The sequence below is a fragment of the Bufo gargarizans genome, chromosome 1, assembly GCF_014858855.1.
Source record: "Bufo gargarizans isolate SCDJY-AF-19 chromosome 1, ASM1485885v1, whole genome shotgun sequence".
NCBI classification, from domain to species: domain Eukaryota; kingdom Metazoa; phylum Chordata; class Amphibia; order Anura; family Bufonidae; genus Bufo; species Bufo gargarizans.
In genome coordinates this window covers 270791021-270816973 of record NC_058080.1, presented here as the reverse complement: position 1 = coordinate 270816973, position 25953 = coordinate 270791021, and the positions used below count along the sequence as shown (strand labels likewise).

Below are 25953 nucleotides of genomic sequence, written 5' to 3'. Positions count from 1 at the left end.
CGCTGGCCTCATAACAGAGACAGGCCACGCTGGCCTCATAACAGAGACAGGCCACGCTGGCCTCATAACAGAGACAGGCCACGCTGGCCTCATAACAGAGACAGGCCACGCTGGCCTCATAACAGAGACAGGCCACGCTGGCCTCATAACAGAGACAGGCCACGCTGGCCTCATAACAGAGACAGGCCACGCTGGCCTCATAACAGAGACAGGCCACGCTGGCCTCATAACAGAGACAGGCCACGCTGGCCTCATAACAGAGACAGGCCACGCTGGCCTCATAACAGAGACAGGCCACGCTGGCCTCATAACAGAGACAGGCCACGCTGGCCTCATAACAGAGACAGGCCACGCTGGCCTCATAACAGAGACAGGCCACGCTGGCCTCATAACAGAGACAGGCCACGCTGGCCTCATAACAGAGACAGGCCACGCTGGCCTCATAACAAGGACAGGCCACGCTGGCCTCATAACAGAGACAGGCCATGCTGGCCTCATAACAGAGACAGGCCACGCTGGCCTCATAACAGAGACAGGCCACGCTGGCCTCATAACAGAGACAGGCCACGCTGGCCTCATAACAGAGACAGGCCACGCTGGCCTCATAACAGAGACAGGCCACGCTGGCCTCATAACAGAGACAGGCCACGCTGGCCTCATAACAGAGACAGGCCACGCTGGCCTCATAACAGACAGGCCACGCTGGCCTCATAACAGAGACAGGCCACGCTGGCCTCATAACAGAGACAGGCCACGCTGGCCTCATAACAGAGACAGGCCACGCTGGCCTCATAACAGAGACAGGCCACGCTGGCCTCATAACAGAGACAGGCCACGCTGGCCTCATAACAGAGACAGGCCACGCTGGCCTCATAACAGAGACAGGCCACACTGGCCTCATAACAGAGACAGGCCACGCTGGCCTCATAACAGAGACAGGCCACGCTGGCCTCATAACAGAGACAGGCCACGCTGGCCTCATAACAGACAGGCCACGCTGGCCTCATAACAGAGACAGGCCACGCTGGCCTCATAACAGAGACAGGCCACGCTGGCCTCATAACAGAGAAAGGCCACGCTGGCCTCATAACAAGGACAGGCCACGCTGGCCTCATAACAGAGACAGGCCATGCTGGCCTCATAACAGAGACAGGCCACGCTGGCCTCATAACAGAGACAGGCCACGGTGCCCTTATAACAGAGACAGGCCACGGTGCCCTCATAACAGAGACAGGCCACGGTGCCCTCATAACACAGAGACAGCCATGCTGCCCTCATAACAGAGACAGGCCACGGTGCCCTCATAACACAGAGACAGGCCATGGTGCCCTCATAACAGAGACAGGCCACGGTGCCCTTATAACAGAGACAGGCCATGCTGCCCTCATAACAGAGACAGGCCACGGTGCCCTTATAACAGAGACAGGCCACGGTGCCCTCATAACACAGAGACAGGCCATGGTGCCCTCATAACAGAGACAGGCCACGGTGCCCTTATAACAGAGACAGGCCATGGTGCCCTCATAACACAGAGACAGCCATGCTGCCCTCATAACAGAGACAGGCCATGCTGCCCTCATAACAGAGACAGGCCACGGTTCCCTCATAACACAGAGACAGGCCACGCTGCCCTCATAACAGAGACAGGCCACGCTGCCCTCATAACAGAGACAGGCCACGGTGCCCTCATAACAGAGACAGGCCACGGTGCCCTCATAACAGAGACAGGCCACGGTGCCCTCATAACAGAGACAGGCCACGGTGCCCTCATAACAGAGACAGGCCACGGTGCCCTCATAACAGAGACAGGCCACTGTGCCCTCATAACAGAGACAGGCCACGGTGCCCTCATAACAGAGACAGGCCACAGTGCCCTTACAGAGGTAGACATGAGATAGACACGTAAAGATAGATATTAGATAAATAGATAGATATGGTTAGATAGATAGATAATAGATAGACAGACAGATCTGTCTAAGGCAGGAAGCAGCTAATATAATGTTTTTTTTTAAGTAAAAGTTGTGCTCGACACTTTAAAAGCAATCTGTAGTTTGCAGGGCAATCATTTCTTCTTGTATCACTAGTTATTAGTCCCATGCCATCAGACTAAATAATGTATTTGTTCCAGAAAACGTAAGCACAATAAAATATGAAAAAGCACAAGGCAACATTTACAGCACCTTGATGAATTTCCAAGCATGATTCCTTTTTATCCTGTATTCACGCTCCTTTTCTTCTCACCATCTGCCTATGAGCAGCCAGCCGACAGACATAAATCAAGTGGTGCAGAGGTGAACTTCTGTTTCTGAAGGAGATGTGTAGTGCACACGTGACCCCACCCGACAGAAGCATTTTTGAGTGGTCTGGTGTATTCTGTTACATTCACTAGTTTAGCTCTATTATGGGTAATTTAAAAAAAAATCTGTCATAGTGCCCGGTCCCCTTTAACCTGATTTTCGGTACGATTACAAAAATACCAAGTTTCTATAGTTTTTATTATGCTTTAAAGGGAACCTGTCACCTAAAAAACGCATATAAAACCGCCAGCAGTACCTTATAGTAGCCCCCAGTCTGTTAATAATCATATGCGCCATCAGCGCTATCTTGCCGGTCAGCTTCAAGTCAAGGGGGCAACGGCTTCCTTGCTTCAAGGTCAAGGTAAGCACGCCCCCTAACCGTCCCCTCTCTTGTTGGATTGACAGCCTGCAGCGCGGCCAGGATCGCATACATCTCGCGCATGTGCGGTGCGCTCCTTGGTAAGGTGCGATCTAGTCTACGGCTGTCGCTGTTAGCCGGTGTTCCGGAATTTTCTGCTACCCGGAATTTTTTGCTACCCACGTCACTTCCGGTAATAACGTGGGAGGTGTGTCTCTCACCTCGGCTCCTCATTGGCTCTGCCGGGGGTTTGTCGGCGCAGGCGCGGAGGATTCACCCGTACATGAACGCGCCGAAGGTAGCAGAAAATTCCGGGCCACTGCGCATGCGCGAAGAATACGGCCGAAGGTAGCAGAAAATTCCGGCCTACTGCGCATGCGCAAACAAGACAACCGAAGGTAGCAGAAAATTCAGGCTTCGCGCATGCGCAGTGGGCCGGAATTTTCTGCTACCTTCGGCTCCTACTGCGCCTCATTCGCAGTAGGAGCCGAAGGTAGCAGAAAATTCCGGTCCACTGCGCATGCGCTAAGCCGGAATTTTCTGCTGCATTCGGTTGTCTTGTTCGCACATGCGCAGTGGACCGGAATTTTCTGCTACCTTTGGCCGTTTTCTTCGCACATGCGCAGTGGCCTGGAATTTTCTGCTAAAATTCCGGAACACCGGGTTCCAGCGGAGCACTGCGTTATGCGATCTCGGCCGTGCTGCAGGCTGAGTGTCAATCCAGCCGTAGACTAGATCGCACCTTACCAAGGAGCGCACCACACATGCGCGAGATTTATGCAATCCTGACCGCGCTGCAGGCTGTCAATCCAACAAGAGAGGGGACGGTTAGGGGGCGTGCTTACCTTGACTTGAAGCAAGGAAGCCGCTGCCCCCTTGACTTCAAGCTGACCGGCAAGATGGCGCTTGAAACATCGTTTTTTGAACCTACGGAGTATCAGACTAACCGATCAAGCATATGATTATTAACAGACTGGGGGCTACTATAAGGTACTGCTGGCGGTTTTATATGCGTTTTTTAGGTGACAGGTTCCCTTTAAAACAAAAAACAAAAAAAACTTTGGCAAATTTTTTTTTTTTGCACTGATATATTCTGACACCAATAACATGGGACAGAGCAGGGGACAGAGAGAGAGGATAGAAGGCGATTCCTTCCTCTGTCTAACTACCCAGGTGCCGCAGCTGCTATTAGCCGCGACATCTGAGGGGTTAAATGACCCGGATCTCAGTTTCTATGATCCCGGTTATTGTGTAATTTACTTAGAAACACAATTTGGGATTACCAGTATTACTCTTTTAAAGGGGTTATCCCACAAACAAAATGTATCAACTCTCCAGAGGATATGTGATCATGTATGGTCACTGGGGGTCTGAACACTGGAACCAAGCAATCCAGAAAACAGGGGTCTACGAATCCCCCACTTGAATTAAGCGGTAGTGTGCTTTTTAGTCCATACATAACTCCCATACAAGTGAAAACATCAGAGGTCACTGGGTCACACTGTATCTATAACTTCTATTCAATTCTTTCTTTGAAGGGCATGTGCCATCATGTTATTTTCACATAAATCAGCATGAAAAAACTAATTACTTTTGTAATTTACCCCTCTGGTTGTGAGATATTCTCCTAATTATAATGCACCATCTACAGTAGCTTTGCATCTGTAAAAGAAAGTTCACATCTAACCAGTGAGCTGGTGGCAGCTGCTCAATTCCATCCTTTAATAGCTGTGACAGTCACAGGAAACGTGCTGCAGCAGAAAGGACACCCCCTGAGCCGCCAGCCTAAAGAGAATCTAAAAGAGCAACTGGATGGGGCGAGCTCTGGGTCCATGTGAGGTACGGGGCTGGTTCTATTCATCACATACCATATTATGTATGATTATCGCTATTTACACCAATCATGGCATAACCTATATACCATGGTTGTTCTTATCCCAGCCATGAATGGCACAAAATACTTCTTTGAGCAGATTGGGCTTGAGAGACTCCACTCTCTGAGTTCGGATCAGGTCTATCCTATCATTATCACTCGGGGTATGAGTAATTCTATACTGAATGAGCTATCCAGGCTAATACAGCTTCCTAGCAGGAATGGGGATACATGGAGAAGGTTTTTCCAGAATGACTTCAATGTCAGAGAATCCCAGAGGTGTGACCTGCACCTATCTCTAGAACAGGGCCCCAAAGAGAAGGAAGAGTGCATGTGTGATATAGGAAAAAGCACCAGCCTATGTGCTCTCCCACGCTCCCGGCCGGCGCTTTTTCCTGTAGTGTGCAAGCATGACCACCACTGATGGATTACAGGGTGGCCGTAACCATGGAAACGAGCCATGTATAATTTGATGGAAAAAGGAATCCATCCAGCAAAGGAAGCAATATGGATAATAACAATAAATTTGTATTAATATAAAGTGATAAATGCCACTTACTGAAGTCAGACAACCCCTTTAACGTCTATGGGAGTTCCAAAAAGGCAGAGCAATCCCGCTTGGCTATTTTCAGAACTGCCATAGAAGTGAAAGGAGAACGCAGTGAACCAGTGCAGGCACCTTTCTATTCACCTCTAAAGGAATTCAAGAAATGATGGCCGGGACAGAGGGAGTGAGGATAGACCGATGCTAATTCCTATAGTGTGAAGCACGGCCACTGCTAATGGATTACAGGGTGGTCATAACTCCCAGAAATGAGCAGTGTATAATGTGATGAAACAATGAATCCAGCCAGCAAAGAAAGCAATATGGGCAATCACAATACATTAGTGAGAGCCTTGTATTACCTTTCTCTACATAATAAATGCAATTTTCTGGAGTGAGACAACCCCTTTAAAAACACATTATACTTATACACCAGACACATTATTTGTTGGATTGCAGTCATTTTATGGGCTGTTCTAGAGATAGGTGCAGGTCACACCTCTGGGATTCTCTGACATTGAAGTCATTCTGGAAAAACCTTCTCCATGTATCCCCATTCCTGCTAGGAAGCTGTATTAAAAGTAAAAGCATGCATCATACCCTTATAGCAGAAATATGGTACTAGTAATGAACAGACTGGGGACGATGATGTCAGGCTTTACAATCCCAAGATGCTTCCGTGTTGAATGCTCAGGACTTTTTAATACCTTGGCTTTTCTTTTGCTCTCTCAATTGCATACTCCCATAGTAATGTTAGGAAAGGTTACAACTATATGCAATGCCAGTTCCCAAAATGCACAGCAAGACCAGAGCTAGGAACACACATATAGAGATGAAGCCCTCCGGACTCCCACTCTGACACCTGGATTACCCCATAGCAGGGGACCCCGGCTAATCTCACCCTCCCTCCTGACCTGAGAGTAATAAATGATTGCTTCGCTGTTTGTCATCTTTAATGTTCCCATCCTCCTGCTCTCAGGGTGACCCTTACTATGTTGACTGCTACGTATTATTCTAAGAACCTATGGTCCTAGGCCTATCTTCTCCCTGCTACCACTGGCCTGGGGTATAGGAGGCTCTATCAATATCAGGAATCCCCCGTGGCACGTCTCTGCCTTCTTTTGTTCTACTAGACCTTTGCGCTGTGGAGTTGTGTAGTGCCCTGGCAAGCCCTTATTCTTCTTATCTCCACCACCACTAACGTAATAGAGGACTTAAAGGGGTCCTCCCGGCCTAAACAAAATATCTGGCAGCCTTCTGACCTGTAGTGGAAAGATAGTCTGGTCAGTAACTACCCTTTGTAGGAAAGAAAATGAAGACAAGCATTCTGTAAGGTCTCAAAAAAGGGAAAGCTGAAGAGCCTCGTTTTAATTTGAGATACCAAGTAACCAAACGATGATGGTAAGTCGGTGATGAATGGGCAAACCCTTGCAAAAAGGTGAGAACTGAAAATTTTGACACCAGAGAAAGCTGGAAATAAATAGAAAACGTGGAACCTTGCCCCTTAAGGGAACTATGACCGGGACCCAGGTCCAGGCCAGACTGAAAAGACAAAATTCTGGGAAGTAAAAACCACATAGGCAAAAACTGCCATTCCTCACACCAACCAAAAAAGGATTTCCAAGCCCTGTGATAAATCCTGGATGAGGAGGACTTCCTCAGGTTAATCATAGCCCAAATCAAAGAATCTGAAAAACCACGAGCCCTACGGGTACAGCCACACAGTCGGTTTTCTGCATGTACTTTTGGGAGCCAAAATCAGAAGTGGATTCAAAAAAAGAGAAGTCGTATCTGTCCTTTAGACTTTCTCTCCTTTCATGATCCACCTGGTATTGGCTGCCAAAACTGCATTCAGAAAACTGACCATGTGGCCGTACTCTAAAAATGGGAGCTTCAATAGCTATGTCATTAAACACAGTGACCGTACATTTGGATTAAAAAGGGGGGCCTGACAGAGAAGGATCTCTTATGGTGGAAGATACCAAAGGTCATCTGCAAGAAGAGTTATTAGTGAGGTATACCACACTCAACAAGGCCAGTCTGAAGCCTTGAGAATCAAGGGCAGACCCTCAGCCCTTATGAACACATAAGAAAATGTAAACTGACTCCACAAAATGTAAACTGTGTCAACCACCTGAGCTAGCGGATCCTGGAACCGAGCAACAAATGAAGGGAGTTTCTTAAGAAAGAGGGAGTGCCTTCGAAACGCTGTGTCGTGGGTACGTTGAGCTCCCTGTTACTGGCCCTAAAAGGAAGACGCCAAGCAGAGTGACAAGTCTGGAGGAACCGCATGGACTGAGGTTTTTATATTTCTACTTTATGAATTGAGCTATTCTAAGAAGTTCTAAATATGAAATAAAGGAATGCAGAAGATATATTGATGTGTTTCTCCCTACCATACACTTGAGATTGGTCTGTGATACAGAGAGTGGCTTAAAGGAAACCTGTCATGAGTAAAGGTTCCCTTTAAAGGGGTTGTCCAGTTTTTGGGCATTTTTTGCCTGTCCCCGGCAGAGTGTTGGATCTGTTGAACAAAAATCATGCCCACATGCTCCCCGCAGCTCTGTTCTGGCTCACTTCAGCTGTATTCCAGTCCTGGTGTGTAAACTTCCAGATGGATGGGGTCAAGAAGCACAAGACCCAGCAGTTCTGTGCCAGTTATTGGCTGCAGCAGCACACGTGACCCCACCCATCCAAAAGTTGATGGGACCGGAAGACTGTTGAACTGACCAAAGTTCCAGAGAGGAGTGCCAGGGGGCAGGCAAGTATGAGGCTTTTAACAGGTTTAACATGCCTTGGGAAACAGAGCGACTATTCTGCTTTTCCGTACCCAGGGCTGGCTAATTCTAGATGAAAAGCAATTAGACGAGAGAGAATCAATCATACGTAGTTTGGTTAAGGAAACTATATTTGGTAGAGCAGATACTTTTGGCTCTTTTAGGCAGCTTATATTTTCTAAATTAATAGGTTATTTATGGAACTACATAAATAAAGCTAATTTACGACGTCTGTCTTTGTAATTTCTTAACAGTATTTTAAAGGGGTTGTGTCATTTCATAAAGTAGCATTTATTTTGTAGAGAAAGTTAATACAAGCCACTTACTAATGTATTGTTATTATCCATATTGCTTCCTTTGCTGGCTGGATTCATTTTTCTATTGCATTATACACTGCTCGTTTCCATGGTTACGATGACTCTGCAAGCCATCAGCAGTGGCCATGCTTGTACACTATAGGAAAAACTGGCAACCTCTCTGGTGGCCGGGACCGTAGAAGCGCACATAGGCTGGTGCTTCTTTCTACAGTGTACAAGCACGGCTACCGCTGATGGATTGCAGGGTCGTCGTAACCATGGAAACAGGCTGTGTATAATGTGATGGAAAAATGAGTCCAGCCAGCAAATGAGGCTATATGGGCAATCACAATACATTAATAAGTGGCTAGCATTAACTTTCTCTACATGATAAATGATATTTGCTGAAGTGACACAACCCCTTTAATTTTGTCTGTGGAGCTGTCATTCTTGCTTACATAGAGAATATCTATAGACAAGAAATGCATACACAGATTGTCATCTGACTACACCAGTACTATACTTCTGGTAACAGCTATCCTTTATTCACAGACCTGGAGAACCCTTTAATGTTTTGAGCAATTGCAGCACGGTAATATATTACTGCCTTTACCACTACTCCCCTTTAAACATATAGGGCAGTCCTATCTTTACACTATAGCAGCACAGTAATACATTACTGCCTTTACCACTACTCACCTCTAAACATATAGGGCAGTCCTATCTTTACACTATAGCAGCACAGTAATACATTACTGCCTTTACCACTACTCACCTCTAAACATATAGGGCAGTCCTATCTTGACACTACAGCAGCACGGTAATACATTACTGCCTTTACCACTACTCACCTCTAAACATATAGGGCAGTCCTATCTTTACACTATAGCAGCACAGTAATACATTACTGCCTTTACCACTACTCCCCTCTAAACATATAGGGCAGTCCTATCTTTACACTATAGCAGCACAGTAATACATTACTGCCTTTACCACTACTCACCTCTAAACATATAGGGCAGTCCTATCTTGACACTACAGCAGCACAGTAATACATTACTGCCTTTACCACTACTCACCTCTAAACATATAGGGCAGTCCTATCTTGACACTACAGCAGCACAGTAATACATTACTGCCTTTACCACTACTCCCCTCTAAACATATAGGACAGTCCTATCTTGACACTACAGCAGCACGGTAATACATTACTGCCTTTACCACTACTCACCGTTAAACATATAGGGCAGTCCTATCTTGACACTACAGCAGCACGGTAATACATTACTGCCTTTACCACTACTCACCGTTAAACATATAGGGCAGTCCTATCTTGACACTACAGCAGCACGGTAATACATTACTGCCTTTACCACTACTCCCCTCTAAACATATAGGGCAGTCCTATCTTGACACTACAGCAGCACAGTAATACATTACTGCCTTTACCACTACTCCCCTCTAAACATATAGGGTAGTCCTGTCTTGACACTACAGCAGCACAGTAATACATTACTGCCTTTACCACTACTCCCCTCTAAACATATAGGGCAGTCCTATCTTGACACTACAGCAGCACGGTAATACATTACTGCCTTTACCACTACTCCCCTCTAAACATATAGGGCAGTCCTATCTTGACACTACAGCAGCACAGTAATACATTACTGCCTTTACCACTACTCCCCTCTAAACATATAGGGCAGTCCTATCTTGACACTACAGCAGCACGGTAATACATTACTGCCTTTACCACTACTCACCGTTAAACATATAGGGCAGTCCTATCTTGACACTATAGCAGCACAGTAATATATTACTGCCTTTACCACTACTCACCTCTAAACATATAGGGCAGTCCTATCTTGACACTACAGCAGCACAGTAATACATTACTGCCTTTACCACTACTCCCCTCTAAACATATAGGGCAGTCCTATCTTGACACTACAGCAGCACGGTAATATATTACTGCCTTTACCACTACTCACCGTTAAACATATAGGGCAGTCCTATCTTGACACTACAGCAGCACGGTAATACATTACTGCCTTTACCACTACTCACCGTTAAACATATAGGGCAGTCCTATCTTGACACTACAGCAGCACGGTAATACATTACTGCCTTTACCACTACTCCCCTCTAAACATATAGGGCAGTCCTATCTTGACACTACAGCAGCACAGTAATACATTACTGCCTTTACCACTACTCCCCTCTAAACATATAGGGTAGTCCTGTCTTGACACTACAGCAGCACAGTAATACATTACTGCCTTTACCACTACTCCCCTCTAAACATATAGGGCAGTCCTATCTTGACACTACAGCAGCACAGTAATACATTACTGCCTTTACCACTACTCCCCTCTAAACATATAGGACAGTCCTATCTTGACACTACAGCAGCACAGTAATACATTACTGCCTTTACCACTACTCACCGTTAAACATATAGGGCAGTCCTATCTTGACACTATAGCAGCACAGTAATATATTACTGCCTTTACCACTACTCACCTCTAAACATATAGGGCAGTCCTATCTTGACACTACAGCAGCACAGTAATACATTACTGCCTTTACCACTACTCCCCTCTAAACATATAGGGCAGTCCTATCTTGACACTACAGCAGCACAGTAATACATTACTGCCTTTACCACTACTCACCTCTAAACATATAGGGCAGTCCTATCTTGACACTACAGCAGCACGGTAATACATTACTGCCTTTACCACTACTCACCTCTAAACATATAGGGCAGTCCTATCTTGACACTACAGCAGCACGGTAATACATTACTGCCTTTACCACTACTCACCGTTAAACATATAGGGCAGTCCTATCTTGACACTATAGCAGCACAGTAATACATTACTGCCTTTACCACTACTCCCCTCTAAACATATGGGGCAGTCCTATCTTGACACTACAGCAGCACAGTAATACATTACTGCCTTTACCACTACTCACCGGTAAACATATAGGGTAGTCCTGTCTTGACACTACAGCAGCACAGTAATACATTACTGCCTTTACCACTACTCACCTCTAAACAAATAGGGCAGTACTATCTTGACACTACAGCAGCACGGTAATACATTACTGCCTTTACCACTACTCACCTCTAAACATATGGGGCAGTCTTGTCTTGACACATTTTCTATGCACTAAGGTAAAAAAAAATGAAAACAATTAAAGAAAATATAATTAATGCATGGATGGGCGTCAATGCAAATATAAAGCAGAATACTTTGTGGTGCAACCTCTGGGAATCCCACTGCCCTCAGGAATGAAGGGGCACACTTATGACCAGAGCTGGTTGCCCTCTGTGCAGACACCTAGCCCTGCTCACTGCTTTAGCCACCTGCCGCCACGCTAACGCCGAAAGGCGCCATTGCGGCGGCTCTCCCAGGTCACACTAAAGCCGATTGGCGTCATCTCGCGTAAGCCGAGATTTCCTGTGAACGCGCACACACAGGCGCGCGCGTTCACAGGAACGGAAGGTAAGCAAGTGGATCTCCAGCCTGCCAGCGGCGATCTTTCGCTGGCAGGCTGGAGATGCGATTTTTTTTAACCCCTAACAGGTATATTAGACGCTGTTTTGATAACAGCGTCTAATATACCTGCTACCTGGTCCTCTGGTGGTCCCTTTTGTTTGGATCGACCACCAGAGGACACAGGTAGCTGTGTAAAGTACCACCAAACACCACTATACTACACAACACCCCCTTCCTGTCACTTATTAACCCCTTATGAACCCCTGATCACCCCATATAGACTCCCTGATCACCCCCCTGTAAGGCTCCATTCAGAAGTCCGTATGTGTTTTACGGATCCACACATCCATGGATCGGATCCGCAAAACACATACGGACGTCTGAATGGAGCCTTACAGGGGGGTGATCAATGACAGGGGGGTGATCACCCCATATACACTCCCTGATCACCCCCTGTCATTGATCACCCCCCTGTAATGCTCCATTCAGACGTCCGTATGTGTTTTACGGATCCATGCATCTATGGATCGGATCTGCAAAACACATACGGACGTCTGAATGGAGCCTTACAGGGGGGTGATCAGTGACTGGGGGGTGATCAATGACAGGGGGGTGATCAGCCCATATAGACTCCCTGATCACTTCCCTGTCATTGATCACCCCCCTGTAAGGCTCCATTCAGACGCCCGTATGTGTTTTACGGATCCACGCATCCATGGATCGGATCCGCAAAACGCATACGGACGTCTGAATGGAGCCTTACAGGAAGTCTTTATGGGATGATCACCCCCCTGTAAGGCTCCATTCAGATGTCCGTATGTGTTTTACGGATCCACGCATCCATGGATCGGATCCGCAAAACACATACGGACGTCTGAATGGAGCCTTACAGGGGGGTGATCAGTGACAGGGGGGTGATCACCCCATATACACTCCCTGATCACCCCCTGTCATTGATCACCCCCCTGTAAGGCTCCATTCAGACGTCCGTATGTGTTTTCCGGATCCGATCCATGTATCCGTGGATCCGTAAAAAACATATGGACGTCTGAATGGAGCCTTTCAGGGGGGTGATCAATGACAGAGGGGTGATCAGTGACAGGGGGGTGATCACCCCGCTGTCATTGATCACCTCCCTGTAAGGCTCCATTCAGACATTTTTTTGGCCCAAGTTAGCGGAAATAGTATTTTTTTTTTTTTTCTTACAAAGTCTCATATTCCACTAACTTGTGTCAAAAAATAAAATCTCACATGAACTCACCATACCCCTCACGGAATCCAAATGCGTAACATTTTTTAGACATTTATATTGACATTTTTCTCCCAAGTTAGCGGAAAGGGAGACTTTGTGAGAAAAAAATATATATATATCAATTTCCGCTAACTTGTGCCAAAAAAAAAAAAAAAAAAGATAAACTCGCCATGCCCCTCATTGATTACCGCCATGCCCCTCATTGATTACCAAGTTAGCGGAAACTGATGATTTTTTATTTATTTTTTTCTTCTTACAAAGTCTTGTATTCCACTAACTTGTGACAAAAAATAAAAAATTCCATAAACTCACCATACCCCTCACGAAATACCTTAGGGTGTCTTCTTTCCAAAATGGGGTCACTTGTGGGGTAGTTATACTGCCCTGGCATTCTAGGGGCCCAAATGTGTGGTAAGTAGTTTGAAATCAAAATCTGTAAAAAATGGCCGGTGAAATCCTAAAGGTGCTCTTTGGAATGTGGGCCCATTTGCCCACCTAGGCTGCAAGAAAGTGTCACACATCTGGTATCGCCGTACTCAGGAGAAGTTGGGCAATGTGTTTTGGGGTGTCATTTTACATATACCCATGCTGGGTGAGATAAATATCTCGTCAAAAGACAACTTTTCCCATTTTTTATACAAAGTTGGCATTTGACCGAGATATTTATCTCACCCAGCATGGGTATATGTAAAATGACACCCCAAAACACATTGCCCAACTTCTCCTGAGTACGGCGATACCAGATGTGTGACACTTTTTTGCAGCCTAGATGCGCAAAGGGGCCCAAATTCCTTTTAGAAGGGCATTTTTTGACAGACTTCTTCTCACGCTTTAGGGCCCCTATTCCAAAGGGGCCCACATTCCAAAGAGCACCTTTAGGATTTCACCGGTCATTTTTTACAGATTTTGATTTCAAACTACTTCTCACGCATCTGGGCCCCTAAAATGCCAGGGCAGTATAACTACCCCACAAGTGACCCCATTTTGGAAAGAAGACCCCCCCAAGGTATTTTGTGTTGGGCATAGTGAGTTCATGGAAGTTTTTATTTTTTGTCACAAGTTAGTGTAATATGAGACTTTGTAAGAAAAAAATAAAAGAAAAAAAATCATCATTTTTTTTCCGCTAACTTGTGACAAAAAAGAAAAAGTTCTATGAACTCACTTTGCCCATCAGCAAATACCTTAGGGTGTCTACTTTCCGAAATAGGGTCATTTGTGGGTTTTTTTACTGTCTGGGGATTGTAGAACCTCAGGAAACATGACAGGTGCTCAGAAAGTCAGAGCTGCTTCTAAAAAGCGGAAATTCACATTTTTGTACCATAGTTTGTAAACGCTATAGCTTTTACCCAAACCATTTTTTTTTACCCAAACATTTTTTTTTATTATCAAAGACATGTAGAACAATAAATTTTGAGGAAAATTTATATATGGATGTCGTTTTTAAAAAAAAAAAATACAACTGAAAGTGAAAAATGTAATTTTTTTGCAAAAAAAAAAAATCGGTAAATTTCGATTAATAACAAAAAAAGTAAAAATTTCAGCAGCAAATGAAAGCTCTATTAGTGAGAAGAAAAGGAGGTAAAATTCATTTGGGTGGTAAGTTGCATGACCGAGCAATAAACCGCTAAAGTTGTGGAGTGGCGATTTGTAAAAAAGGGCCTGGTCACTAGGGGGGTATAAACCTGTGGTCCTTAAGTGGTTAATGCCTTCACCTGTTATCACTGAAAAGTCTCCATTTCAGTAACAGAGCAGTGTGTCACCCACTAGCTGCAGAACTTTATTTTTTCCACATAGACCTTCCCCTCTGAGCACAAATGATATTATGGCTTTCTGCAGTCAAAACTCATTAGTAACATGGGTTGTCCAGTCGGCAATCTTTTAAAGCATAAATGTTATTTTGTTTCTTTTTAATAAAGTGTAAGGACAGGAGTGTTAACCACTTTTGTATAACACTTCATTAGGGAAAGATGTTTCTTTGTTCTAGAAAACAGGATGTAAAGAGTCTTCTGAGGACAAGGGTCTTCAGCGTTTTACTTGTGTGCAACATACAGAGGCTTCCAGCCACCTTTTGTCACTATCCCAGTCCCTGACTTTCACTGCCCATCACCCTGCCTATCTGATTTCTTAGACTGAAGACAGGCACTCCTTAGCAACATTCAGTTAGGGGGCTGGCACACGTTCAACTTTTTTGATGCAGTTTTTGAAGCCAAAACCAGGAGCAGATTGAAACAAGTGTAGAAGCTGTATCTGTCCTTAACACCTTCTCTCCTCCTATGAGCCACACCTGATTTTGGCTTTAAAACTGCATAAAAAAAACCTGAACGTGTGGCAGCAGCCTTACAGCTTTGCCAAGAAGACTGTTTAAACCAAAACTACAGTTACACTTTAAGTGGCAGAAGAAAAAAAAAAACCTATCAAAGTCATGCTCTTCCCCATTCTGACTCTCACCTCTGCTGGTGCCTCTTGACACCCTTCTAGAAATGCCTGCTCAGCCAATCACCATTGTGATTGGCTGAGGCATTTCCTGTGTGTCAAGAGGCATCAGAAATAAAGGCCCAGTAGAGATCTGGCGAGTGCTGAAATGGGAGCAATGGGGGACTGGTGGTGGGAAATACCATTTATTTTTTATTTTTAAGGGGTTGGCCTGGTTACCAGGGCTGTGGAGTCGGAGTCGGAGTCGAGGAGTCGGAGTCAATTTTGGGTACCTGGAGTCGGAGTCGGAGTCGGCAAAAAATGAACCGACTCCGACTCCTACTAAATTTAAATTGGAATAAAAAAATAAAAAAGCAAGTTTAAATGTCCGAATTCATAAACAGTTATAATTAATGACTTCTCTACTGTAAGAATAAAGGCCAATGCATGCAGTGCCTCACGTAACCGCAAAACAAACGCGTTCAGTGATGTGAAGAAGCATGCTTTTCATATGCTTCACTATATGGCACGCAATGCACAATTAGGAGTGGCAATACATATACTTTCCATTGTGTTGTGTTCTGATGTTACAGGGAACACAATGCCCATGGTTTACCTAGCCTCTCACTGATAAGGGATTAAGTAAATATGTGTTTTGCAGGACTAGAGACACTTGTATAAGTGAAGGGAATGGAGGGTCAATAGTTCAAGACTGAAGCTGTAAACCATGGATGTCAAACTCATGGCCCTCCAGATGTTGCAAAACTACAACTCCCATCATTCCCTGATAGCTGTAGTATGCCCAGGCATGATGGGAGTTGTAGTTTTGCAACAGCTGGAGGGCCACGAGTTTGACATCCCTGCTGTAAACCATTGGAAAAACTGCTGTCATTCAGCTAAGGCTATAAAACGTGTAAACTCAGAATGTTATCTTAAACTTTAAACATGACTATGGGATTCTTCTAGGGAAATCATGTTTTAAAATAAATGTCCCTTCTTGGATCCTCCCACTGCCCTGTCTTCAGCAGAAGATCAGCACACAAAGGAGAAGGCAGCAGCTTCTGCCCAACTACCTCTCTGTGCTAGAAGAGCTTAGAAGAACTTCTTTCTTTCCTTCAAGGAATGTATAAAATACATTTGCATATTAAATACAGAGGAGTCGGAGTCGGAAGTACAAAAAACTGAGGAGGAGGAGTCGGAGCATTTATCTACCGACTCCACAGCCCTGCTGGTTACTGTTGACCAATGTATAAGTAGGATGACTACATATGGCACTTACTAATACAGCCTTTTTTGACATTCTGTGTCAGTTGCTAGATTTCATAAGCAGTGTCCCATTGTTAGATAAATCTTCTATGCTGTCGGCATAGAGGTTCTGTCCACAAGATGGCTAATGATCGAGGGTCATGTCCCATCAGTCTTTTCTGTTCAAAAACACTGCACCTGCACTAAACTCCCAAAAGTGCCAGTGCATTCATATGTGAATGAAGGAGACTGAGGGATTTGCCTGGTCACATGACCCTCCATCAGCAGCCGGACAAGACCTCTGTGTGGATAGCACAAAAGTGTTGGCAAGCAAGTGGGCATACCTGATGAAATATAGAAAATGGCACAGAATTTCAACAAAGGCTGTATTAGCAAGTGCCGTCCAATCCTCCAGAAAGTGGCCAACCCCTTTAATTACAGGCCACGTTGATTTGTACCTAGCCATCTGTAGTTGGCTATGGAAGGGCAACAAAGTATATTTCTTCTGCTTCAGGATGACTGAAGTCAGGCTGCTCTAGATTTGATAAAGAATATGGAGGAATAACTAAAGATTGTGGCTGTATTCGGCACAGCGTATTAAAACAAATTTCAGAACATTCATGTCATATTTGTGTTCAATGCACAGACTGGAGGTCACAAATAAAGATGATCAGTAAGGATACTCTGTACTCCAAGGGTTAATAAGTGTCGCCACCTGGTGTTAACTCTTGTAGACACGCAGAACTCCGCGCATTATAGTGTCACATGAATCTAACATATGTATTACACACTAAACAGCAGCGGGAATTGATCTCTTGCCTTATGGTTTCCTGTGAAGCTTAACGGCAAGCATAAATTACACTTTGTACAGTGTGCAAACTGTTCCTTTGGGCCTATCCTAAAAAAAAGAAGAAAACAATATATGAAACAACACAAAAGCGTTACACTGGATATATACATATATATAACACCTAACATACAATTCAGATGGAAGAGTCTCATAGCACTCCACAGGAACAAGGTTGGTGGACATTTCCCTCCTTTTGTCGTTCCATTGCATCCACAATAAAAATGAATGCAACAACTATGCAAATTGTATTAGACTAGAGCAGTATTACAAACATCCTACCATTCCATGTGTTTCCAGCTGCTCTGCAGACCTATGTGTCTCCATGGTTACAGACTACAAACAAAACTAGTGCAGTGTACCCTTACAGCCCTTTCTTCTGGCCACCATATAGACATTAGGAGAATGAAATTACACAGGGTTTGCCAGTTTTGTAACCATGGAAACACATAGGCCTGCATTGGAAAGGGATGCCCAAATTGATTGTTTTAATAAAGGTTATTTGCAAACTCACTTCAATATTTCTATTGCACATCGCGTTTAACCGGTTCATGACTCTGCACAGCTGGGGGAGATTTAAGAAGCGGTCCAAAAGAAAAACAGTCTTTGTTGCCATAGCAACCTATCATATTGCATATCTTAACCACTTCCACACCGGACCAGGCCTAATTTTGCAAATCTGACATGTGTCACTTTATGTGGTAATAATTTTGGAACTCTTTTACTTATCCAAGCCATTCTGAGATTGTTTTCTCATGACACATTGTACTTCATGATAGTCATAAATTTGTGTCAATATGAAAAAATCCCAAATTTACCAAAAACTAAATTTCAATTTCTCTGCTTTTAAAACAGAAAGTGATACGTCATAAAATATTTATTACTTAAAACCCCGAACAAAACCTGCCTATACAGCAGAGACTCTTCAGATCTCTGTTGGAGATGTCAAACAGAGAAGGGTTCTTATTTTCACATATGGTGGTCTTGTAGTGTGATCAGGGGGTGGTGGGAGGAGATACTGAAGACCATCAACAGAATATGCCAGACTAATATCTCCTGTACCCCGGAACTATCCCTTCTCTCCCTAGGAGTTCAGAAAATCCCTAAACACACTGCTTCTCTCTTCTTACTTATGCTAAGCGCTGCTAGACTACTTCTCCCGAAGCTATGGCTTACTCGGGATACTCCCAGCCTTGAGTGTTGGTATAATAAGATAGACCAAATATATAGAATGGAGGAAATCTCCCATTGGGAACTGAGAACCAGATCAGTTTTTCTAAAAATCTGGAACCCGTGGAAAGAATTCAGGCATTTCTCATGATGTCTTTCAATTGAACATATGTACATCATGATAGGGAATTACCTACCCCCGACCCCTTGTCTGCTTTCCTTACCTTCCCCCCCTCTCCTTCCCTTTTTCCCTCACCTCCCCCCTCTTGATTACTAAGATACCTGATTCATATGCGTTGAGATATATCCGCAATATCTGGCCTAACAGCACTTCTGGTGTAATATACTGACGATAACGTCCTTACTTCACTGTGTTCTCTTTAAAAATATTTTGTATAATGAGATATATGTACCTGTAATGTTACATGTTTTTTCTACATGTGTGTTTTTTATGAAAATAAAAACCATTAATTGAAAAAAATATATATATATTTATTACTTAACATTCCCCATATGTCTACTATGTTGGCATCATTTTGTAAATGTCATTTCATTTTTTTAAGACGTTAGAAGGCTTAGAAGTTTAGAAGCAATTCTTCAAATTTTTAAGAAAATTTCCAAAACCCACTTTTCAAGGACCATTTCAGGTCTGAAGTCACTTTGTGAGGCTTACATAGTGGAAACCCCCCATAAATGACCTCATTGTAGAAACTAAATCTCTCAAGTTACTCAAAAATGATTTTACAAACTTTGTTCACCCTCTAGGTGTTCCACAAGAATTAAAGGAAAATGACGATCAAATTTCAAAATTTCACTTTTTTGGCAGATTTTCACTTTTTAATCGAGGGTTAACAGTCAAACAAAACTCAATATTTATTACCCTGATTCTGCGGTTTAGGCCTCATGCACATGACCGTTGTGTGCATCCGTGGCCGTTGTGCCGTTTTCCGTTTTTTTTCGCGGACCCATTGACTTTCAATGGGTCCGTGGAAAAATCGGAAAATGCACCGTTTTGCAGCCGAGGCCGTGATCCGTGTATCCTGTCCGTCAAAAAAATATGACCTGTCCTATTTTTTTGACGGACAACGGTTCACGGACCCATTCAAGTCAATGGGTCCGTGAAAGAACACGGATGCACACAAGATTGGCATCCGTGTCCGTGATCCATGGCCGTAGGTTGCTTTCATACAGACGGATCCGAAGATCCGTCTGCATAAAAGCTTTTTCTGATCTAAGTTTTCACTTCGTGAAAACTAATTTCCGACAGTATATTCTAACACAGAAGCGTTCCCATGGTGATGGGGACGCTTCTAGTTAGAATACACTGCAAACTTTGTACAAGACTGCCCCCTGCTGCCTGGCAGCACCCGATCTCTTACAGGGGGATATGATAGCACAATTAACCCCTTCAGGTGCGGCACCTAAAGGGGTTAATTGTACTATCATATTCCCCTGTAAGAGATCAGGGCTGCCCGGCAGCAGGGGGCAGACCCCCCCCCCCCTCCCCAGTTTGAATATCGTTGGTGGCACAGTGTGCGCCCACCATCCCCCCCCCCGCCTTCCTCCCTCTATAGTTAAAAATCGTTGCGTTGGTGGCACAGTGTGCGCCCACCATCGCCCCCCCCCTTCCTGCCTCTATAGTTAAAAATCGTTGGTGGCACAGTGTGCACCCACCATCGGCCCCCCTCTCTCTATAGTAGTAACAACCATTGGTGGCAGTGTGCGGCCTCCCATTCCCCCCCCCCCCCCCCGCCCCCACCACAGTAGAAGATTCATACTTACCTGCTTGCTGCTGCGATGTCTGTGACCGGCCGGGAGCTCCTCCTACTGGTAAGTGACAGTTCTTTAGCAATGCGCCGCACAGACCTTTCACTTACCAGTAGGTGGAGCTCCCGGCCGGTCACAGACATCGCAGCAGCAAGCAGGTAAGTATGAATCTTCTACAATTGTACTATTGCTAAGTAACCATGGCAACCAGGGGTGCAGTAGCTTCCTGGTTGCCATGGTTACCGATCGGAGCCCCAGCGATTAAACTGGGACTCCGATCGGAACTCCGCTGCCACCAATGATGGGGGGGGGGGGGATGGGAGGCCGCACACTGCCACCAATGGTTGTTACTACTATAGGGAGAGGGGGGGCCGATTGTGGGCGCACACTGTGCCACCAACGATTTTTAACTATACAGGGAGGAAGGGGGGGGGCGATGGTGGGCGCACACTGTGCCACCAACGATTTTTAACTATAGAGGGAGGAGGGGGGGGGCGATGGTGGGCGCACACTGTGCCACCAATGAATTGTATTGGAAAACAGAATTGTGATGGCACACTCACATTTGGTTGGATAAATAGTATTTATTAGTTTCAGTTGGGTATTCGATTGGCTTATTTAATTTTTAATTTTTAATTGTTTATATGTATAAAAAATTATCTGGACATATGTTAAAAGATATAATAAAAATGAAAGAAATAGGTAAAAGAAAAAATAAATAAAAATAAAAGGTTTTAAATAAAGTTGTATCTGGTGTTCAAAATATTGAAAGAGTCTATTCAATGAGTCCTGGAATATAGAGTCATATAGTTGGGATGTTTTTCTGGAGTATTTGTAATCTTCAGTACATGTACAGTGACCTTGTAAGTAAAAGGTAATCCAGTATGATTTTGATTTTGATCAAAAAATAATCGTGAAAATAGTAGAAAAACGTGAAAAAAAGGAAATAAGGTAAGAAATTAGTGCAAAATTGGTGCTGGTTCACTCAAATATATATTTTGTGCACGATAAAAAAATAAAAAATTGGATAATCAGTACTGATTATAGAATCAAATGGTGTGAGTGATATTAAGAACAATGTCAGATATTTGCTGGTAGGGAATCTGCATTGCTTGTTCTTCTACTCGTTGGATTTATCAATATTGGAACATCCGCCCTTTAATGGTAGAGCCGGTACCTTGCTGGTAATATATATAGAATATATATAGAAGTAGTCTTTTATATATTATATAGTTTCCCGGTGCAGTCTATTCATATATTCGTCGTGTTTAATGGAATACTTAGTAATTAGAAGGTTGTACTTTACCCCTCTTCTTCCGTTACGGTGTACTCCTTTGTGCAAGGACCTGCGTGGCGTCCCACGTGATCTCTCGCCTTACCATGTGATGCTGCACGTGATGATGATGCGGGTCAACGTCACACGGTGATGTGGTTCCTGATTGGCCAATCTCTTTTGCTGCGGGGTATTTGAAAAGATTCTCGCTGAGAAGAATATGTTCTTTGCGGAAGTTTAATAATTCCAAGTGGTGAATATCCTTTCGTCCTCACTGCTTCCTTAGACCAGACGCGTTTCGGGACACTTTTGGTCCCTTCCTCAGTGGTTTGTGTTGTATCAGGAGCGAGTGAGGATTTAAATGCTGTTTGCTTTAAGGGGCGTTGCCTTCAATTTGATTGAGTTGCTTGTAAATCCTGGTTTGGATTTGGTTTGTTTAAATCCTGGTCTGGATTTATTATGTAGAAAAAATGCAATGAGACTGGGATGCATATAAAAGTAAAAATAGATAAAAATGAATAAAAATGAAAATAGAAATAAAAATGAACTGATGTTTGTTCACATTATTTGTGTTGTTCTATATTTCTTGTTAGGAGTAATTTGTATTACTATTGTAAAAGATCCATGTATATCTTGGATCTCATCCCTAGATTTATGCTCAATGTTCTTCCGCTATTTAGTGCTTGCGGTTCTTTTGCAAATATGCGGTTACAGTGCGTTTTTTCCCCCCCCCTTTTTTTTTATCAAGTGTTATTTGTTACTTGAAATCAAATTATTTGAGTCATATTTAGTCGCAGCTTTATTATTTGGGTCATTTGTGAATGGTATTTATTGTAGCTTCATTATCTTAAGTTGTCTTGTACTTACAATTATAGTTTGGTAGGTGTTTTGTATATTCTGATCTGCGTAATCTTGAGCTGGTTGGCTTTCTTATTTGTATCTGTGTCTAGAAAGAATGTTATACCTTTGTTGGTATTCCTATGTCCATTACGGTTTTGATGCGGTTAGTGTGCGTTTTTTCGAAATATTTGTATTTATGAGATTTTTCAAGATTATTTTGAAATCGGGATTACTTGTCCTTTTCATGTAGATAATTAGATGGATTCCTGCTGTTACTTGGTTTGATTTTAATAATTGTTAATAAAGTGGACTTCATTTTTTCAATTTCTTTGGTGGTTTTTGCTATTTTGTGCATCTGATGAGTGTTTGGAAGAGATAGTTAATGATGCGTGTGGGGAGAGAGGGGCCTAGATGGGAGAGGAGATAGGGGTGCTGGTAACAGCCTGACCTCTATTTCACTTTCCCAGGGAGGCACCTCCCCAGGGTCACAGGAATCCAAAAATTTCCAATTCCGCGTTTAGCCCTGCAGGTACTAGGGTGTCAAATTCATAGATTCTTTTGGATTCATTGCGTGACATATTGCTTATATGATTACCTCCTCTCCATGGTTTGGCAATCTTTTCGAAAGCTGTGAATTTGAGAGATGATGGGTCGCTGTTATGGTATGTTTTGTAATGTTTGGATAGTGTGTGTTGTTCGTATCCTTTTTTGATGTTTGCTATGTGTTCTGATATTCTTTTTTTCAGTTGTCTTTTTGTTCTACCAATGTATTGTTTGCGGCATGGGCATTCCAGTAAATAAATGACGTCTGTGGTATTGCATGTTAGACATTCTTCTATTTCTAATTTGAATGAATTGTGAGTGGAGCACACTTGTAGAGTTTTTTTTAGGAAAATTTGTCACTTTGCAATTATTGCATTGCCCACATCTGAAAAAGCCTTTCATAGATAGCCAGTTGTTATGTACTTTTTTTGCTTTTTGTTTTATCGTGGGAGCTATTTTTAGTCCTAGATTGGGAGCTTTGGTGTAAACTATTGGTGGTATAGTATTGAGTATTGGACCTATGGTTTTGTCTTTGAGTAAGTGATGCCAGTGTTTATTAATGATTTTGGCGATATTTTTATGTTGGGCATTGTAGGGCAGGATTAGTCTGGCTTCTTCTTTTTGTTGTATGAGAATTTCTTCTTTTTCTTTAAAGAATTCCTGTCTATCCATTTTTTTAACTTTATTTAGTGCGTTGTCAAGTAATTTGGCTGGGTATTTTTTATTTATAAATTTATTTTTCATTTCGGTGGCTTCTTCTTCGAATTTGGTGTTAAGAGTGCAGTTCCTTTTTAGTCTTCTGAATTGGTTTGTTGGGATATTGTTTAACCATTGTGGAAGATGGCAACTGGAGAATAGAATATGGTTGTTTTTCATTACCGGTTTTTCGTAGGTGCTACATATTAGTTTGGTGTTTTCTATTTGGATTTTTAAGTCGAGGAATTCTATTTGGGTTTTAGTTGTGTTAGATGTGAATTTTAAATTGAGATTGTTGGTGTTAATTTCGTTTAGAAATGATTGTAAGGAGCTTTCAGTATCTTGCCATATGAATATCACATCGTCAATATATCTTCTCCACAGAGCCAGGCTTGCCCCGAGCCTAGGACCAATCACCTCCCGTTCCCATTCGGACATGAAGATATTGGCGTAGCTCGGGGCAAATCTGGTGCCCATTGCTGTGCCAATTTGTTGTTGGTAAAATACAGAGTTATAAATGAAATAGTTGTGAGTTAATATAAAATGGACTCCAGTTGTGATGAAATTTATTTGGTCTGTTTTGAGGGGCGAATGATCAGTTAGGTGTTTCTTGAGTGCTGATATACCCTGTGTGTGATCAATTATTGTATATAAGGAATTTACGTCCAGTGTCCCAAGTGTCCAGTTATCATTATACTCTATTGCTTCTAGTGTTGTAATGATGGCCGTGGTATCTTTTATATAGGAGGGAATTATTTTCACATATGGTTGTATCATTTTATCTATGTATTCTGACAGGTTGGATGTTATTGATCCTATCCCTGAGATAATAGGTCTTCCGGGGGGAGCAGTTGGATTTTTGTGTATTTTTGGTATACAATAAAAGGCTGGTAGTCGTTTTTGTGTGGATATGATGAATTTGTGTTCTCGTTCTAATAGGATGTCATTATTTAAACCTGTGGTGCAATATTCTACCAATTTCTTTTGATATTCTTCTGTAGGGTCGTGTTTTAGCTTTTGATATGTTGCACAGTCCATAAGTTGGACTGTGCCACCAATGATTTTTAACTATAGAGGGAGGAAGGGGGGGGCCGGATGGTGGGCGCACACTGTGCCACCAACGATATTCAAACTGGGGGGTGGGGGGGGGGCTGCCCCCTGCTGCCTGGCAGCCCTGATCTCTTACAGTGCGGCACCTGAGGAGTTAATTGTGCTGATCGCGGCCCCCTGTAAGAGATCGGGTGCTGCCAGGCAGCAGGGGGCAGTCATGTACACAGTTTTTCAGTGTATTCTAACCTGAAGCGTCCCCATCACCATGGGAACGCCTCTGTGTTAGAATATACTGTCGGAAATGAGTTTCACGATGTAGCTCATATCCGACAGTATATTCTAACATAGAGGAGTTCCCATGGTGATGGGGACGCTTCAAGTTATGTTCGGGTGTCCGCCTGGCCGTGCGGAGGCAAGCGGATCCGTCCAGACTTATAATGTAAGTCAATGGGGACGGATCCGAATGAAGATGACACACTGTGGCTCAATTTTCAAACGGATCCGTCCCCCATTGACTTTCAATGTAAAGTCTGGACGGATCCGTCTGAGGCTATTTTCACACTTTAGAAATGTTTTAACAATATAATGCAGACGGATCCGCTCTGAACGGAGCCACCGTCTGCATTATGAACACAAGTGTGAAAGTAAAGGGACTCCTGACTTTACATTGAAAGTCAATGAGGACGGATCCGTTTGCAATTGCACCATATTGTGTCAACGTCAAACGGATCCGTCCCCATTGACTTCCATTGTAATTCAGGACGGATCCGTTTGGCTCCGCACGGCCAGGCGGACGCCAAAACGACTTTTTTTTTCATGTCCGTGGATCCTCCAAAAATCAAGGAAGACCCACGGACGAAAAAACGGTCACGGATCACGGACCCACGGACCCCGTTTTTGCGGGCCGTGAAAAAAAACTGTTGTGTGCATCCGTGGCCGTTGTGCCGTTTCCCGTTTTTTTTCGCGGACCCATTGACTTTCAATGGGTCCGTGGAAAAATCGGAAAATGCACCGTTTTTTGTCCGTCAAAAAAATATGACCTGTCCTATTTTTTTGACGGACAACAGTTCACGGACCCATTGAAGTCAATGGGTCCGTGAAAGAACACGGATGCACACAAGATTGGCATCCGTGTCCGTGATCCGTGGCCGTAGGTTGCTTTCATACAGACGGATCCGAAGATCCGTCTGCATAAAAGCTTTTTCTG

The 25953-nt window shown here is 43.7% G+C and overlaps 1 protein-coding gene across 1 annotated transcript in view; it reads right to left on the bottom strand.

Moving 5' to 3' along the window:
• RCHY1 (ring finger and CHY zinc finger domain containing 1) overlaps positions 1-25953 on the bottom strand; it is a 70206-nt gene that overhangs the window by 11725 nt on the left and 32528 nt on the right. The window contains exons 4-5 of the mRNA XM_044303086.1: positions 17380-17458; positions 11277-11321 (exon numbers count right to left, since the gene is read on the bottom strand). Of these exons, the coding sequence (XP_044159021.1) occupies positions 11277-11321; positions 17380-17458 (124 nt within the window). The remainder of the gene's footprint in view (positions 1-11276; positions 11322-17379; positions 17459-25953) is intronic.